Source organism: Geospiza fortis, unplaced genomic scaffold (genome assembly GCF_000277835.1).
Source record: "Geospiza fortis unplaced genomic scaffold, GeoFor_1.0 scaffold166, whole genome shotgun sequence".
Classification (NCBI taxonomy): domain Eukaryota; kingdom Metazoa; phylum Chordata; class Aves; order Passeriformes; family Thraupidae; genus Geospiza; species Geospiza fortis.
Genome location: NW_005054310.1, coordinates 7,800,466 through 7,816,601, shown reverse-complemented (window position 1 = coordinate 7,816,601; position 16,136 = coordinate 7,800,466). Strand labels below are relative to the sequence as shown.

General features: G+C 40.0%; 1 protein-coding gene across 3 annotated transcripts in view; it reads left to right on the top strand.

Moving 5' to 3' along the window:
- SRGAP1 (SLIT-ROBO Rho GTPase activating protein 1) overlaps window positions 1–16,136 on the top strand; it is a 74,450-nt gene that overhangs the window by 17,213 nt on the left and 41,101 nt on the right. For all 3 annotated transcript variants that reach the window (XR_004081566.1, XM_031055598.1, XM_031055599.1), the window contains exons 4-5: window positions 9,341–9,523; window positions 9,921–10,049. Coding sequence is in view for 2 of the 3 variants with exons in the window: in XM_031055598.1 (XP_030911458.1) it covers window positions 9,341–9,523; window positions 9,921–10,049 (312 nt within the window). In the remaining variant the exon portion in view is untranslated. The remainder of the gene's footprint in view (window positions 1–9,340; window positions 9,524–9,920; window positions 10,050–16,136) is intronic.

Here is a 16,136-nt window from a genome sequence, read left to right as displayed (position 1 = left end):
AAATCCTTGTTTCATCATTTAAGTGCTTTGAGATGCAGTTAGAAAAATTTGAGGTATATTTGATACAGGATCACAGAATATGCTGAGTTGGAATGGACCCTCAAGGATCATAGAATCCAGCTCCAGGCCCTGCATAACCCATCCCCAAGAATGATGCCATGTGCCCAAGAGTGTTATCCTGAACTCAGGCAGGGCTTGGTGCTGTGACCACTTCCCTGGGGAGTCTGTTCCAGTGCCCAGCCACCCTCAGGGTGAAGAACCTTTTTCTAATATCCAAATTAAACTTCCCATGACAATTTCAGGCCATTCCCTTGGAACCTGTCACTGGTGACCACAGAGAAGAAATCAGTGTCTGCCCCTCATGAGGAAGTTGCCAATGGCAATGAGCTCTCCCCTCAATCTCCTGTTCTCCGGGCTGAAGAGACCAAGTGAGCTCAGCCACTCCTCATACAGCTTCCCCTCAAGGCACTTCACCATCTTTGTTGCCCTTCTATGGAGCACTTTCCAATAGCTTTATATCCCTCTTCTGTTGCGGCTCCCAAAACTGCACACAGTTATTAAGGTGAGGCCATCCCCTCCCTTGCCTGCTGGCAATGCTGTGCCTGATACACTCCAGGACATGGGAGGCCTTCCTGGCTGCCAGGGCACCACTGACTCATATCCAACTTCCCCTCAACCAGGAGCCCATGGTCCCTTTCCATGGCACTGCCTTCCAGCCTCTCATTCCCCAGTCTGTCTATTCATGCAGGGCTGCCCCATCCCAGGTGCAGAGTCCCAACACCTTTCCTTTGATGAACTTCATGAGGTTGGTGATTGCCCAGTTCTCTTAATTTGTCACGGTCTCTCTGCAGGGCCTCCCTGCTTTGGAGGGAGTCAGCACCCAGGGTAGGGAAACAGTGAAGCATGTGCTGAAATACTTTTCTGAAGTACCACTGAAAATCTGCAGGACTGGACTTCAGTATTTTCATTCTTTTTCTTCACACTAGTGCTATATATACACTCTGATAACATCAGATTTCATCAGATATTAACTTGCATATTATGGCTTCCAGTGCATGCTAATTCCTTTCTTAGAATTAAAGATTTATTTTTTAATGGGTATATTTTTATGTTATAAAAATTCTGAATTTGTCCACAGCGTGAGTCAGGCTACTGCTGCAAGATGGTTTCTTGGGATGGAATTTATTTTACCTGATTTTCAGACATCTGCAGTGTAGATACAAATATTTTAGCATGCTGTCTGTGTTCCAGCTAAAGTCCCTGGAAATCTAATATGGGCAGATGAGACCCCTTTAATCAGATGCAAGAATCTGCATCAGATTAAGTGATCTGTACTGTTAACTTCATTGCCCAGCTTTTCATTGATTGCAAAGGGCTTGGTCAGCTGTACATGTCCACTTTAGCTAAATAAAGCCCACACATAATAAAGTGACAATATGGTGCACAGTAGCATCTGTTTCACTGCTTGAATGTTTAGAATGGTCATCATCATATGTGTGTATTATATCTACTCATGTACATAAAGATAGAACAGTATCTAGACAGATGGGGACCTCATGCACAGGTTTTTAATTCTTTATGACATTTACTGTGTACAGAATAAGATCATAGTGGCCTTATCAGAACAAGTATCGACAGATTTAATCTCCAGCAGTGACATTTCTCAGTCACAAAAAGGAAATGTCATCTACTTGTTTGCCCCATGGTTTATAGAGAGGGGGAAAGTTTAAAAGAAATCAGTCTTTCTATTGTGAGATAAATCATTGTGTCTGAAAAAAAGCAAATTTATATGAAATCTGTGAGTAATATACTAATACTGAAGTGTCTCTCCCTACTGGTTAGTTCTAGTTGTTTGAAAGGAAAGGTGCCTTCATGAAGTGTAACTTAGAATGTGGTATCATATTGGAATTTAAATACCTCCAAAGCCTTTGAGTAGGGGGAAAGTATCAGAGCTTTTAGTGTGTATGAAGAAGCTTTAATAATATGGTTATTTCTTATCATCATGCCTTATCTTACAGCAAAGGTCTGTAAATTAAGGCCTTTAGCTTGTGCTGTCCTCATTAAAACTACACATCATGTACAGGATTGGTGAAGAAATAAAAACAGAAGCAAGTGAACCACAACTTCAGATGTTCCCAGAACAAAGCAGACTTATTTTGCTGGAATAATCAGAATTTTGTAAGGGAAACCTTACTTTCTAATTTTCCATCTCTTCTTTGTAAACGTTTTTTAAATGTTACATTACATAGATTTTTGACATGCTTTGCAACTAACAAAAATGCATCTTAAAACTCTCTATTTTCAGTATTTTATGCATGGATTTTAAAATTAGGACTGAAATCATCATTCTAAAACCAATTTAATAGCTAAGCTTCATTTTGTATCTTTGTGAGTTCAGTAAATTCTGACTGGCAGATACTTAAAGCTCTGCCTGGTGTCTGCATGGCTGTGCCAGGCAGTCGGTAATTTTAGGTCTACAGCACCCCAGCAGCTGCACTCCTCCCTTACTCCTCTCCTTACCACACTTTCAGCCAGTACAGGCCAGGAATCAGTCCCATGTTTCAGATAAGAATATAAGCTATAGAAACTACAATTAAATGTACCTTTTGAATGAGGGGGGTGGGGAAAGGGGAGCTCAAGTAGTTGTATGGGGTCACAGATAGGAGTTTTCCTGGCATTTACAGGAAGAAAAGTTGGTCAAACTGAAAGCTGGAAGATGTTTGGTTTATTCTTTTGTGAAGTGATTGATTTAGAAATCTTCTTACACATTGACTTAAAGAGACAACAGATTATTGACTTTGCAATAAATCATCTTTGCAGCATAGAAAACTCCCTTCAAACTCTTCTTCTATTTCTCTGGGAAGCTAAAATACCTTGCCTTGTCAGATCAGGTACTGGCATATAGCAATAATGTCTGAATGATGGGGAATGACAGGGAACAGAAGGTAGGCAGACATTTTTCTTGTGTTGGAGAGAGATCTTCACTGGACTTATTTAGGGGTCAGGACATATTCATAAATATCCTCTAAAGATGTCAGGAAGGTCACAGGTTTGCTGCAAATACAAAGCTGTTCCAGTAGTAAGGCTGAGGGCAAATGCTGTAGAAAAGTGATACACATCATAAAAGTATATCTTCATGTCTCCCACTTGGCTTTCCAAATTAATCCTACTAGCATCACACATTTCACAAACAGTGTAAATGTAAAGTGCTCTGAAAAAGGAAGAAGTGAGGACAGTCCAAAGCCACTGGGATGTTAAAAAAGACAGGGCTGCTGTGCCACTTGCATTTTCCATTGATTTATCTTACTCTTGAAAAATCCTGGCTATTTAATTTTTCAAGGTAGTTGATGCCAGATTTTCTTTTTTTCTTTGCTGAAATAACACAGAATCTGATTCCTCTTCAAAAATTTAAGTTCAGTTTACTGTGGCACATCAGAGATCTGAGAAGGTGAAATCAGTAATCCTGTATTGATAGTAATATGTAAGTGACAATTCCTAAAACCACAGCAGAGTTTGGCTTGGAATGAGTGAACAGGATGCTGACAACAGCTCATTCTGAGCCTACTTAACTGCTAGAGGCCACTGGTGGTAAAATTGGCATAAGATTTTGCTTATTTCTTGTGCAGAGCACTAACTAACCCAGTTTAATAAAACCCTTGTGACTCCACCTTCTGAGAAGAACTCACAGCTTAGCAGAGACAATTCTAAAACAATTCAAACATGATAAATACACCAGGGATGAGCTAGGAAATTACTATTTCCCGAGAAACACTGTGAAAAGGCTCTTAATTATGCAGTTTTATTATAAAAATAAAGTACATGTTAACACAGTAATTTCAATCTATTTTAACTCTAGTTTTCAATCTTGCCTTGGTTTGAGTTTTGTAGAAAAGAAGCATGTGTGTAGAGAAGGAGAGCTAGTCCCCTGCTCGGGGAACATTCTTCACTTATGGGCCATAATTACTGTCTTGTTGATGGGTTTGTCTAGATAACAACTGTGGGGTTAAATAAAATAATTACCTAAGGATATACTCTAGTGTGCCCTTCCTTGTGATAAATATTATCTTCTGCCTTAAGCCTATTTGCTGAGCTCTTATGAATGATGCTGAAACTTTGGCTCACAAATTGAGATGTTTATGCTACCAAGTGAACAGTCTGTCACCTGCAAATGTGAGAGTACATAGTTAGGGTAGCATAATCTTTTTCATCTGCTTGTAGTCTGACACAGTCATCTGAAAAATATATATTTTACATCCCTGGATCAGCAGAATAAACCTGATAAATTAATAGGAGATAAACTCAATATTTAATTTTAGAAAGGTACTAATATGCTTTTAACAATGCTGGTTCACTACAGTGGAGAAATGCAGCAAATATCATTATGACAGTTCAGCATCTGCAAAATTACAACCTTGCTCTCTTTTTTCAGTGCGTGCTTGATGGCAGATCAGTAAACACTTTGGAGACTAACTAAAATCATTTCAGTGATGGATACGCACACAGGAGGGTCTGTCAGTTCAACAGTTTGGACATTTGAGAAGAATTATTACATGTTTCATAGTTTGAATAACAGATCTGTGATTCTGTTGCTTGTTCACAGATCAGAAGCCTACAAATCTCAGAACTTTTCATACAATAAGTCTTTTTAGGAAAGCCTGTTACTGTGTTTAACAACATCTAACAGTCTGAAAAACTCCAAGGCAAAAAGATGACATAGTGTTAAGGGAAAGAATCGTATATGCAACTTAGCCAGCAAATTCTAAGCCAGTTTGTTGGGGAAGTATGCACTGAAATACTTGGAAGCCAACTCCCTGGCTTATTCCCATTTATTTTTCCATATGTGTCTCTCTAATGCTTTCTCAAATTAAGTTCAGCTGCTGCAATATCAGCTCTTAAAAAAGCATTGACACATCATGAAAAAGGCTGAGAAATCATTAAGACATTTTCCCCAAAGGCTTGCAAAATAATGATGTCACTAGTGCATGAGATAAGCATGCTATCAATATCACAGACTGGACAGGAGTCACATGCCTAGGCTGATCACTGCTCTTCCAGAGTCTGTATTGATTCCTAAGCCAGTGAGACTTGGGTAGGACTGACTGACTGATGTCCAGCCCTGTGAGTACAGAGAAAGGACTTCTTTTTGAATTTCAGTTATTTAGGAAACCATTTGGACCAGAACTTGTGCAGAGTTTGTTGTGAGAACATGGATTTCAAGTGGACATCTTCATTCCCTGTGAAGGCTATGAGTTCCATGTAGTTCTCCCACAAAACTTGCCTATCAATCTGTGTGGAGTGAGACACTGGATTTGGTAGCATGTGCTGTAAGCAAGTAGTGGGAGGAAGAAACACTCCTTGGTGAGGTGAAGCTAGTGGAGTCAGTGTGGAGATACTGGTGAGAACAGAGATACCCTTGTACTCCTTCAAGGAGTGCTTCTTTCAGCAAGGAGGTAAGCTGAAGTGTCAGCCACTGCAGAAGGACATTTATGCTAGTTTAAGAACATAATCTGTTAGTTTAAGAACTTCGATGCTTGCTGCTTTTGGCAAGCAGAACAAATCCTTGTTTCATCATTTAAGTGCTTTGAGATGCAGTTAGAAAAATTTGAGATATATTTGATACAGGATCACAGAATATGCTGAGTTGGAATGGACCCTCAAGGATCATAGAATCCAGCTCCAGGCCCTGCATAACCCATCCCCAAGAATGATGCCATGTGCCCAAGAGTGTTATCCTGAACTCAGGCAGGGCTTGGTGCTGTGACCACTTCCCTGGGGAGTCTGTTCCAGTGCCCAGCCACCCTCAGGGTGAAGAACCTTTTTCTAATATCCAAATTAAACTTCCCATGACAATTTCAGGCCATTCCCTTGGAACCTGTCACTGGTGACCACAGAGAAGAAATCAGTGTCTGCCCCTCATGAGGAAGTTGCCGATGGCAATGAGCTCTCCCCTCAATCTCCTGTTCTCCGGGCTGAAGAGACCAAGTGACCTCAGCCACTCCTCATACAGCTTCCCCTTAAGGCACTTCACCATCTTTGTTGCCCTTCTATGGAGCACTTTCCAATAGCTTTATATCCCTCTTCTGTTGTGGCTCCCAAGACTGCTCACAGTTATTAAGGTGAGGCCATCCCCTCCCTTGCCTGCTGGCAATGCTGTGCCTGATACACTCCAGGACATGGGAGGCCTTCCTGGCTGCCAGGGCACCACTGACTCATATCCAACTTCCCCTCAACCAGGAGCCCATGGTCCCTTTCCATGGCACTGCCTTCCAGCCTCTCATTCCCCAGTCTGTCTATTCATGCAGGGCTGCCCCATCCCAGGTGCAGAGTCCCAACACCTTTCCTTTGATGAACTTCATGAGGTTGGTGATTGCCCAGTTCTCTTAATTTGTCACGGTCTCTCTGCAGGGCCTCCTCCCTGCTTTGGAGGGAGTCAGCAGCTTCTCCCAGTTTTGTGTCAGCTATGAACTTGTTTAGTACCCCTTCTAGTCATGCATACAAGTCATTAATGAAGCTGTTGAAGAGCACAGGACCTAAGCCAGCCCTGCAGAACCCTGCTAGTGACAGATCACCAGCCTGATGTCGCCCCATTCACTATAACTGTGCCCAACCAATGGGCCAGTTGCTCACCTATCACATGAGGTGTTTATCCAGCTGTGTGCTGGACATTTTATCCAGAAGGATACTCTGAGAGACAGTATTGAAAGATCTACTGAAATCCAAGATTACATCAGCTGACTTCCCTTGTGGGAATTAGGCAGGTTACCTTGCCATAAAAGGAAATCAAGTTTGATCAACAGGATTTCCTCTGATGAAGCTGTGCTGGCTGTGACCAGTGACTGCGTTGTCTTTCAGGTGTTTTTCAATACATCCCAGAATAATCTCCTTCATAGCTTTGCCAGGCACTGAAGTGAGATTGACAGACCTGCAGTTTGCAGGGAGGACCCTGCTTGCCCTTCCTGAAAACTGGGGCAACATTTGCCAGCTTCCAGTCAGCCTGGACTTTGCCAATTCCCAAGACTGCTCAAAAACTGAGAGAGAGATTTTGTGATGACATCAGCCAGCTCTTGAAGAATACTTGGGTTAATTCCATCAGGGCCCATAGTTCCCTCTGCAGGCAGAGTACAAAAGAAAATAACTTTTCTGGGTGGTAAGACACATGAATTAGTCTTGTCCCACCAACTAAAAAGTCTCTAGAGATGACACAGAACAAAAGATAAAAAATAAAAGCTAACACCTCTAGCCTTATGTAAAGAAACCCTTTAAAGATTTGAATAGAAAGGCCAAAAGAAAAGGGCACAACCTTGCTTTTAATTTCCTTTCCCCATCATTTGTAATAAGAGCCATATCACTTTCTGTGCCTCTCTGTTTTCTTATATAAACCATTTCTTTAAAAAGTCCTTTTCTTCTCTTTGCAGTAATTCATTTGTTTCCATGTGGCTGTGTGAGTTAAGCTCCCTGGGAGCTGATCATCAACAACTGTAGGAGTGCCTTTGGAGCAGTGCACAATACAGGAGACTGAACATGCTATTTGGTTAGACTGGGAACCTTGCAGACCTCACCCCTGTGGGCTTGCCTTCTCTTCCTAACCCAGCTTTGTCTGTCTCTGGGAGTTTTTCCTGCCTCATCCATGCAGATGTGAGCTGGTGGGGCAGCAGCTGTTCCCAGTGGGTGTAGGCAGTGTCTCTGCTCAGACCCTGGAGCACAGTGTGCTATAGAGGAGCAGCAGCAATAACACGGAGTCAGGCAGTTTGGTTTTTTCCACCACAGAGCTGTAAGCATATACTTCTTAAAATGAAAACAGGGCCACTTTTAGTGTTTGTCCCCAGCTGTTTTACCTTACTACAGGAAGCTGGTGAAGAGTTGTCAGTTTCATTTTTAGTATCAGTGGCCTGAGTCTTAAGTAGTGGCATACACAGTTATGGTGTATAACATACATTGTTATAAAAATTGCATTTCTCTGGAAATGTCTGTCTTTCTGTTGCACAGGACTTGAAATAAACATCAGTTCAATACATCCCAGAATAATCTCCTTCATAGCTTTGCCAGGCACTGAGGTGAGATTGGCATGAACTTTGCCAGGCACTGAACTGGCATGGCAGGCAGTTGGTTTGTGTCAGTCTGTGCTAAGATGTGCTGTAGTGAATTGCAATATGTGGCTGTAGTGTTTTGCCACTCCATGGATACTCCTTAGGCTGGCCTAAATACTCAGTTACAAAAAGTACACTCTCCCAAGGGAATATTTCAAGGCAGCTTCCCAAAACTGTCTCCTCCATGGGTCGCACAAGCAGCTGGTTTGATTCCTCCCTGCCTGCGTGTCCTTTAGTTGAATGGTTTGCATGGCCTCCACCCAAAGATAATATCTGCTGATGAGAGCTCTGGCACCTTTTAGAAGAAGAGGGGAGGCCTCTGGCTGCCTGAGGATGGCTTCCTGCTTTGTTCAGTGCTCTTAACTTAGGGCAAGAACACAAAGAAACACACAACAAAAGACTGGGGAAGGCAGAAAGATGCTTCCTTTGGTGGAAGTGGGCAGAGTCAGCCCTACCCAGCAGAGGTGGGGTTTGTGATTGACTGCTGTTCACTGCACAGGACTCATGCTGAGGTTTTTCTTTCTTGAAGAAGAAAGGGAGGACTGGTGTAACACTCTTCGTGCAAGCAGGTATTTGCATACTGGCAACCCAGGCTCTCTCATCTGCAGACCCAGGAGGCGTGTAGAGAAAAAATGCCTTTGGGTCTGTGAAGAAAACATTTTCACAACTTACATATCAGGCAGCTCCTTCTTCAGTTCTCATCTGGTTTTAGATTGGGCCCAGTCTGCAGTGTGTGCAGTGGGCAGACACTTCTTTCCAGGCCATGGACAGCCATCCTGCTGTCTGGGGATTTGCTCCCAGGTCAAAGCTTCCCATTCCCTCTCCTTCATTCCCCCTTTCTCAGTGTTGAAGGGATCATTCTGCTTTCAAACATTCAGTGTCCACAGCCAAGCTGTTACTTAGCCCAGAAAATAGTTATATATCAGATAGATTTGGTACTGACACAGATTTAGTTTTGTTGTTCATTATTTTAGGTTTTCACTTGAAGATAAGAATACTGAAATTTATTAAGAATGGCTTTTGTTCTTTCCTATAAGAGGAAATGAAAGAAAAAAAAATCCCTATTTGGAATACTGTTAAATAAATCAGAAAAGAATAATGCAACCAAAAGTCCTAAATCTCCACTGGCCAAGAAACATACACAAGATCCATATTTATAAGTCAACATTTTGCTCAAAGACCCTATGATTTTTTTGTATATACCTTTATATTTTCATTTTCTCTAATTCTTCTTTGACTCTTGCCTTTTGCAGGTCATGAAAACATACCACATGTATCATGCAGAGAGCATCAGTGCAGAAAGCAAACTGAAGGAGGCAGAGAAGCAAGAAGAAAAACAGATTGGGAGGTCAGGAGACCCTGTTTTTCATATTCGACTAGAAGAAAGGCACCAGAGACGGAGCTCTGTGAAAAAGATTGAAAAAATGAAGGAAAAAGTAAATAGTCCTTTTATTTTGTTTCATTTGAAATAAATTCAGTGCATTTCTGACATTTTTTGGCATGATATTAGACAGAGAAATCCAGCTGGTAAATTAAATTAAATTAAATTAAGCAAGGTACGCATAATAAACTAGCAGTGGGTTATAGATAACTTGACATAATTTCAGTTCAGAGAGGGGGATACTTCACTACAAATATAATTCTTACTGTAAAGTTTGTCACATTTGGAACATAATATTAAGTTTTCACTTTTTATTCTGTGTGTTGTATGTATAACAGTCTGGAAACTAGGATTCTTTTGTTACTAGGAATGTGTGCTTGATTTGTTACCATTTCTGCTGTGTACCAAAAATGAAGTAATTAAAATACATTAATATGAAATGTCTTTCCTAGCGTCAAGCAAAATATTCTGAGAACAAGCTGAAGTCTATTAAGGCCCGTAATGAATACCTGCTCACCCTTGAAGCAACCAATGCTTCTGTGTTCAAGTATTATATTCACGACCTTTCGGATCTGATCGATGTAAGTACTGGCATGTTGGGATTTATGGTTGTTCACTTTAGGAATAATACTGTTTTTCAGTTTTAAAGGGAATATATTAGTCATATGGATTGCCTACAGTACGCTTGCTGTTTATAATATTGTATAATACATTCAGAAGTTTTTCCCTTATTTCCACAAAATAAAGTGACAGTAAGATGCTCAACCCATTCCTTTGAAGTTTGAACATTGTGTTTGCACCCCATGTGTCAATAGAAAATATGACATTGCCATTATGTACAATCTCTGGGACCTAAATATATTTTACAAGATAAACTTCTTAAGTGGTCATCTAATGATATTTAATTGAAAAGAAACAATTTCTTCCATGTTTTCAAAATTCTGTAGTTTCATTCATTTAGTCGTTGAATCATACATACAGTGGCTTCTTACTCTTACTTCATGCAGTTTGAAGGGCAGACACAATCAGTCCTGTACTCTACACTGTCAGCATACCTGTTACTTATTTTCAGTAAGTTGTTTTTATGAGAACATCCTAGAAGAATGAGGTTATACACTAATGTTGACTTGTGCCAGCATTTAGTCTTCTGTGTTACTGACATTCTTACATGATGCAGAGGGAGCATCCTGCACCCTTATCACATCCCACCCTCTTTGTAAGCTGACTTCATATGTGATAGAGAAGATACAGAGACAGCAAGCACAAGCTCCAGAACATTCATTCACTAGCATTGTAGGGTTAAATGGCTTAGTGGGTCCCCCTCTGAAAAAGTGGCCCATTTGAAATTCTAGATATTTGAATATGCTTGCTATTGCAACAGTAACATATGTTACTTCCAATAGTAAACAACAATCATACACAGCTCTGGTTTGTAATATAGAATAAATTAATACAGAATTTGACAAGAAGTCTCATTTCTGCTGACTGGGGAAGCAAAGCTTCACAGAGAAAGGGAGAAAATGCCTTCTTAAGATTAATGGACTAAAATAGCTCCATATACGTGTTTTATTATATGTCATCTAAATACTGATAGTCAGTTTTCTTTATAATTTCTGGTTTTTCTATAATTTATAAAATATTGCCTGATTTTGTTGCAACTTTTCCATTTCAAATGGTTTTGCTTAATTTCTTTCTTGCTCTCCTATAAAAGATGGCAATTAATCTTTTTTGTGTTTTCAGTATTTTTTTCTGTCTCTATTTCAACATCTCTTTATTCCTTTCCTAGTTGCTGCTGCATGTTTGCTCCTGATTTCTTCTGATTTATTCTCTGTCCTGTCCTTGTCTAAACCTTATCCATCCACTTGCACAACCTGATCCATCCATCTATGTTGCCCAGGCAATGAAAGCACTTACCAGGACCTATAGGTGGAAGATTAGGGCAGAAAACAAAGGACAAGCTGTGTACCTGCTGGGGTATCCCCCAACTGAGAAATTGAGCCTATCTAGTGGATGATTTTCCTGCTACTGCTTAAAGGATGACAGATATTTGGTCAGTAATTAGGGCATATCTCATACATGTGAACTTCATAAATTCTTCTTGGATTCTGGAAGGAAGGAAAGGTCCTTTTCTTTTTGTTTCCAGCACCCTCACCCTCACTTCAGAAGCTGGATAGATGCTCATTTTGTCACCTCTCCTGTCTTCCCTTTCAAAGTTCACATTTCTCAGAGAATGTCTCCAGTGTGTGTTTCTACTTGGTCAGAACTTTATCAGGTTGGAAGATGCGTGTGATTCTTATCCACTTCAGTGATGTCCGCAGAGGATTCTGTAGCAGTGAAAACTGAGGAGAGGCACCACCAGCCTGGAGCTTTACAAAGAATTGTGAGGGGAGGAGAAGTGAAGCTTTCTGCCCATACACACACAGAGCCGACACTTACTGGAGTTAGTGTGTATGTAAGGGTATTTACACAACCATGAGGACTAGAGCTTCCTAACTGCTAGTCTTTAACAAAAATATACATTCTACAATATTTAGTAGCACAGAAAAATTGTATCTACTCTGCCTGTCTTTTTGAAAGCCATGGACCAGTGTACACAATAACATTCTTTTGGCAAAATGGCTTGAGAAATTACTCTTCCCTAAGGAATTTAAATTTAAATAAAAGTCTAGCTGCCCTTTCCATCACTGTTTTGGAAGAGTAGGCTGTAAACATGTGCAACCAGAATTTGCTTCAGAGCTAATTTAATCCAATTGTGAGCTTGTTTAAATGAAGTGTCTTTCAGACATTTGTATTTAATCAGAATATGCTGTGAAAGCACTGGTATTTAGACAGAGTGTTTGCCACTTGACAAAGGAAACTCTTTCTGTAAATGCGAGAATCTTGGCAAGGTTTTGGAGTTATATCATTGGAATGTGAGACATGCTTCCCAGTGGCCATATGTTGCAACAGTCCAGACTACCTCATTCTGTAAATCTGTTAATGCCATGGTACAGTTTGGAGTTTTCAGAGCAGTGGTGGCAATTTCATTCTTTGCCGTCTTCATTTTGTCCCACTTTGCTAGCCTGACTTCTGTGCTTCCCTGAACTCTCTCTCATTGCCTGTTCAGAAAGGGATTACCTCTGCTCTGTGTTTGAATTCCAGTTAAAATGGACGAATTTAGATCTCCCCAAGCTGTTGGTGTTGCCCATAAATGAAATGAAATGTCTTCCTATGCTAGTGAAAAAATATGTCTAGTGAAAACAGGATAAATACACGCAATAAACTGTTCCATAAATTTTTTTCTAACAAGGCTGGGGAGGAGAGTGGAACTACTCATTTTTACAAAAAACAAAACCAAAAAACCAACCTTTCATTTTTCATTTGGATTCCACTGCATTTTCCATATATGAGGCTTATATGGAAAATCCTAAATTACCGTTCCTCATCTGAACTCCGTCTGAACTGTTCAACTCTGTCATTTCATTAACAGAGCTCAGCGCTTCTGACTAAAAATTATGATGTGTTGCTCATTTTAAGCTCTTGTGATAAAAGTAATATAAAAATATTGCTGGAGTCTTAGCTGGATGATTTAATGCAGTGAGTGAGCTGAGGGATGAGACCAACATTTGCAAAGAAGCAGAGAGGTAAACAGGATTTGATATGCATAGTGTATTTCTGTCCCCTGCATATTGTACTAGAGGAATTTGAATTTTCTATTAAATATTTCTTCTCTGCTGTCTAGAGTGGATCTAGTTCAAGTGCAGGACAGAATTAGTTATTTTCTTTATTTGTACCTATAAAAACCAGTAAAGATTAGCTGAATTAAATGAGCTTTACCTAGTATGTAGAATTTTTTTTAAGATTCTGAGTTTCAGAGGAGCAACAAACTATACAGTGCTGCTAATCTGGCAGTTAGTGCGAGCATCTGTCCATATGGCACATACTTTTACTCAGTTACATTCATTAAATTTGTCTAAGAGGAAGATAAGGATCTTTTTCCAGACTTACCATGTATTTTCATGATCTGAAGATAAATACTAGGAAATAGCAATCAAAACAACTTTACTGTAGTTCTGCTGCTGAAATAAATAAAATATCAATGTGTTGGTCTTTCTTAAAATATAGTTTCTGAATCTCTAATTGCGGTATGCATGCTTTGAACTATTAAGAAATTAAAGAACATTTAGCTATTGTGAACTTAATTTATTCTGTAAAGGTTCTTTATTAATCATTCATAAAACCAAGTTTAAAACTAGGGTAAAATGTGTGCAGCTCACAATCTTTATTACGTAAGTCCTCATAAATATGGTATGTACCCTCAGATCCCTTTGATTTGACTGTGGATGTCTGTGTAACAAAATACTTAGAAAGTGACTTATTCAGAGATCAAGGGTTTTTTTATTAATTTCTCTCTCCATTGACATTAGAATTTTATTACTATTCCTGAAACAAAATTAAATGAAATAAGAGCAGCTTGGTTTGGTTGAAGCTCTGTGCTAAGCACTTCAGTTTGTTTTGTTCAAGCCTAAATATACTCTGGGGTACAATAAAGGCAGTAAATGCTCTTGAGACTGCTTCCGATTTAATTTCAAATAAGAATAAAATGCAAATTACAAAATTAATTTTTCACACATATCGCAAATGCATCCCTCATCTGACTTCATTCTGTTATTTCTCATCTTCATGTCTTAGTGCAGCACATGACATCTCACCTCCCTAGCCCATAGACAGGTAGCAGACCCATAGATGGATAAGGACCCTGGCTGGACCCTCTGTGCTGACCAGTGAGCCTCTAACACTCGTGGTTATTTTGGCTAACAGTGTGGTTGCTCACTTGAACTGTAGAAGTCTTTCCACAAATCTACAGATTTTTTCCTGAAAATCATGTAAATACTTGTGCGTGTATGTGTGTGTGTGTAGACAACTCTCTTTTCTAAACCATCTTTCCAGCAGATTAGAACAGAACATTTCTTTCTGGATAACCAAGATACTATGACAGAGCTGTTGTTACCCTGTGTGTCCAGGTTTTGGGAAAGTGGATTATGGTCTGGCAGAAGTAAGAGTTGTGATGCCTCAGTGTTTAGTTTTGCTTTTAAAAAATATCTTCCCTCATACAAATTCTATTTTTACATGAGTAATTTAAGCAAAATTTCAAATCAGATGTTTTTAATTCCATTCAAAAAGACACTTGTGATAAAGCATTAGTTCAGGATCTGCATTTTATTTTTGCTTTCTCTGCTGGCATTGGCATTGCAAGAAAATGCCTTAGCCTGGCAAGATACTCTGCTTCACTTGAAAAATCCTCTTCTTGTCTGATTTGTTGCCTTGTTCAGCTGTCATCACTTGCCAAAGATGATCATGGTGATAGTGACTGTGTAGATTAAGGGTTAAACAATGAAGCTGTGTCACAGCATAAAGGCTGCAATTTTATGTTCCAGCTTGCAAAAAAGCTCCATCAGAAACCCACACAGCTCTAATTGTAAATCAATAAGCTTTCTAGTAATACTCAGATTAATCCACTAGAGCCAAAATTCAGGCTGTAGTTTTCTAACACATGGGTAGTTGGCAATGCTAAACCTGGCACTGCCCTCTATTTCTAATTCCTTTTCAGTTTAATCTTCTATGAGGTCTCTCTGAAACTAATGCACATGAAATAAAACAGCTGTCCCAATTCACTTTCTCATCAGCACTTTTAGTCTGTCTTTTTCATCCAAGATAGTGAATTAAATATGAGATCTGATTTGACATAGAACAAGAGAAAAACACCAAGAGACTTTTCCTTTTAGAAACAGTATTTTTGAGGCTGGTGTTCTTTGAAATATGGATGCACTTCAATATAAAGGTTGAGTGGCTGTTTTAGTAAGTGTAACAAAAATTTCCATTTTATGAATGCAAAAGACAGAGGTTAACATATGTGTGTGTGATTGAACATGACATCTTTTCTATTTTGTTTGAATGGTTCAGCATCTGGTTTTTCGGAGAGCCACTGTCCCATCTGCAGTCACTCCCTGGAGTATTTGCTAGGAGTGAAAACTTAGTCTTTCTGGAAGCTTTGTTGTGAATAAACAGCTCTCTGTTAGATTTCACAGAGCAGCTTCATCACTAGTCATTACCCTACCTAAGTCAAGGTGTGAAGTGTTTCATTCCCTTCTATTCATCAGTGAAGTTTTTTGTTCCATTCTACATGCAAGATTTGGTTCGGTAAATAGGTTGAAAGCTCTTTCCTTCTGTCTCCCTCTCTGTTTATTTCTCTCATTTTCAAATAAGTAAGAGGAAAAGGAGGGGAGTGTGATCCATGAGTCCTGTGGGGTTTGTAATAGCTGTGAGGGGGGTACTCATATGAACAGTTCATGTATGCATGTAGGGTACAGTGGACTGAATTCAAATTGCTTCTTTATCCAGCTCCATAGTTACCTTGGGAGTCCTGCAGGGATGGGTGACTTCAGGCTGTGGGTGGCCACCAAGGAGGAGTGGCTGGGGCCTGAGGGATGCCCTAAAGCAAAGTGCTCTGGCTGCTCTGGCCAGGCTGGGGCACATCTGGCTGGGGCACATCTCACCTGTTTGAATAAAGAGTACTGCTTTGTATGCAACTGTTTGCAAACTGATGTGCCACTATTGAGGTGACATCTCCCCTTCCCTGGAGGCTCACTGAGCAGAAACTGAGGGTGTTTACTGTACAATGTAGGGAA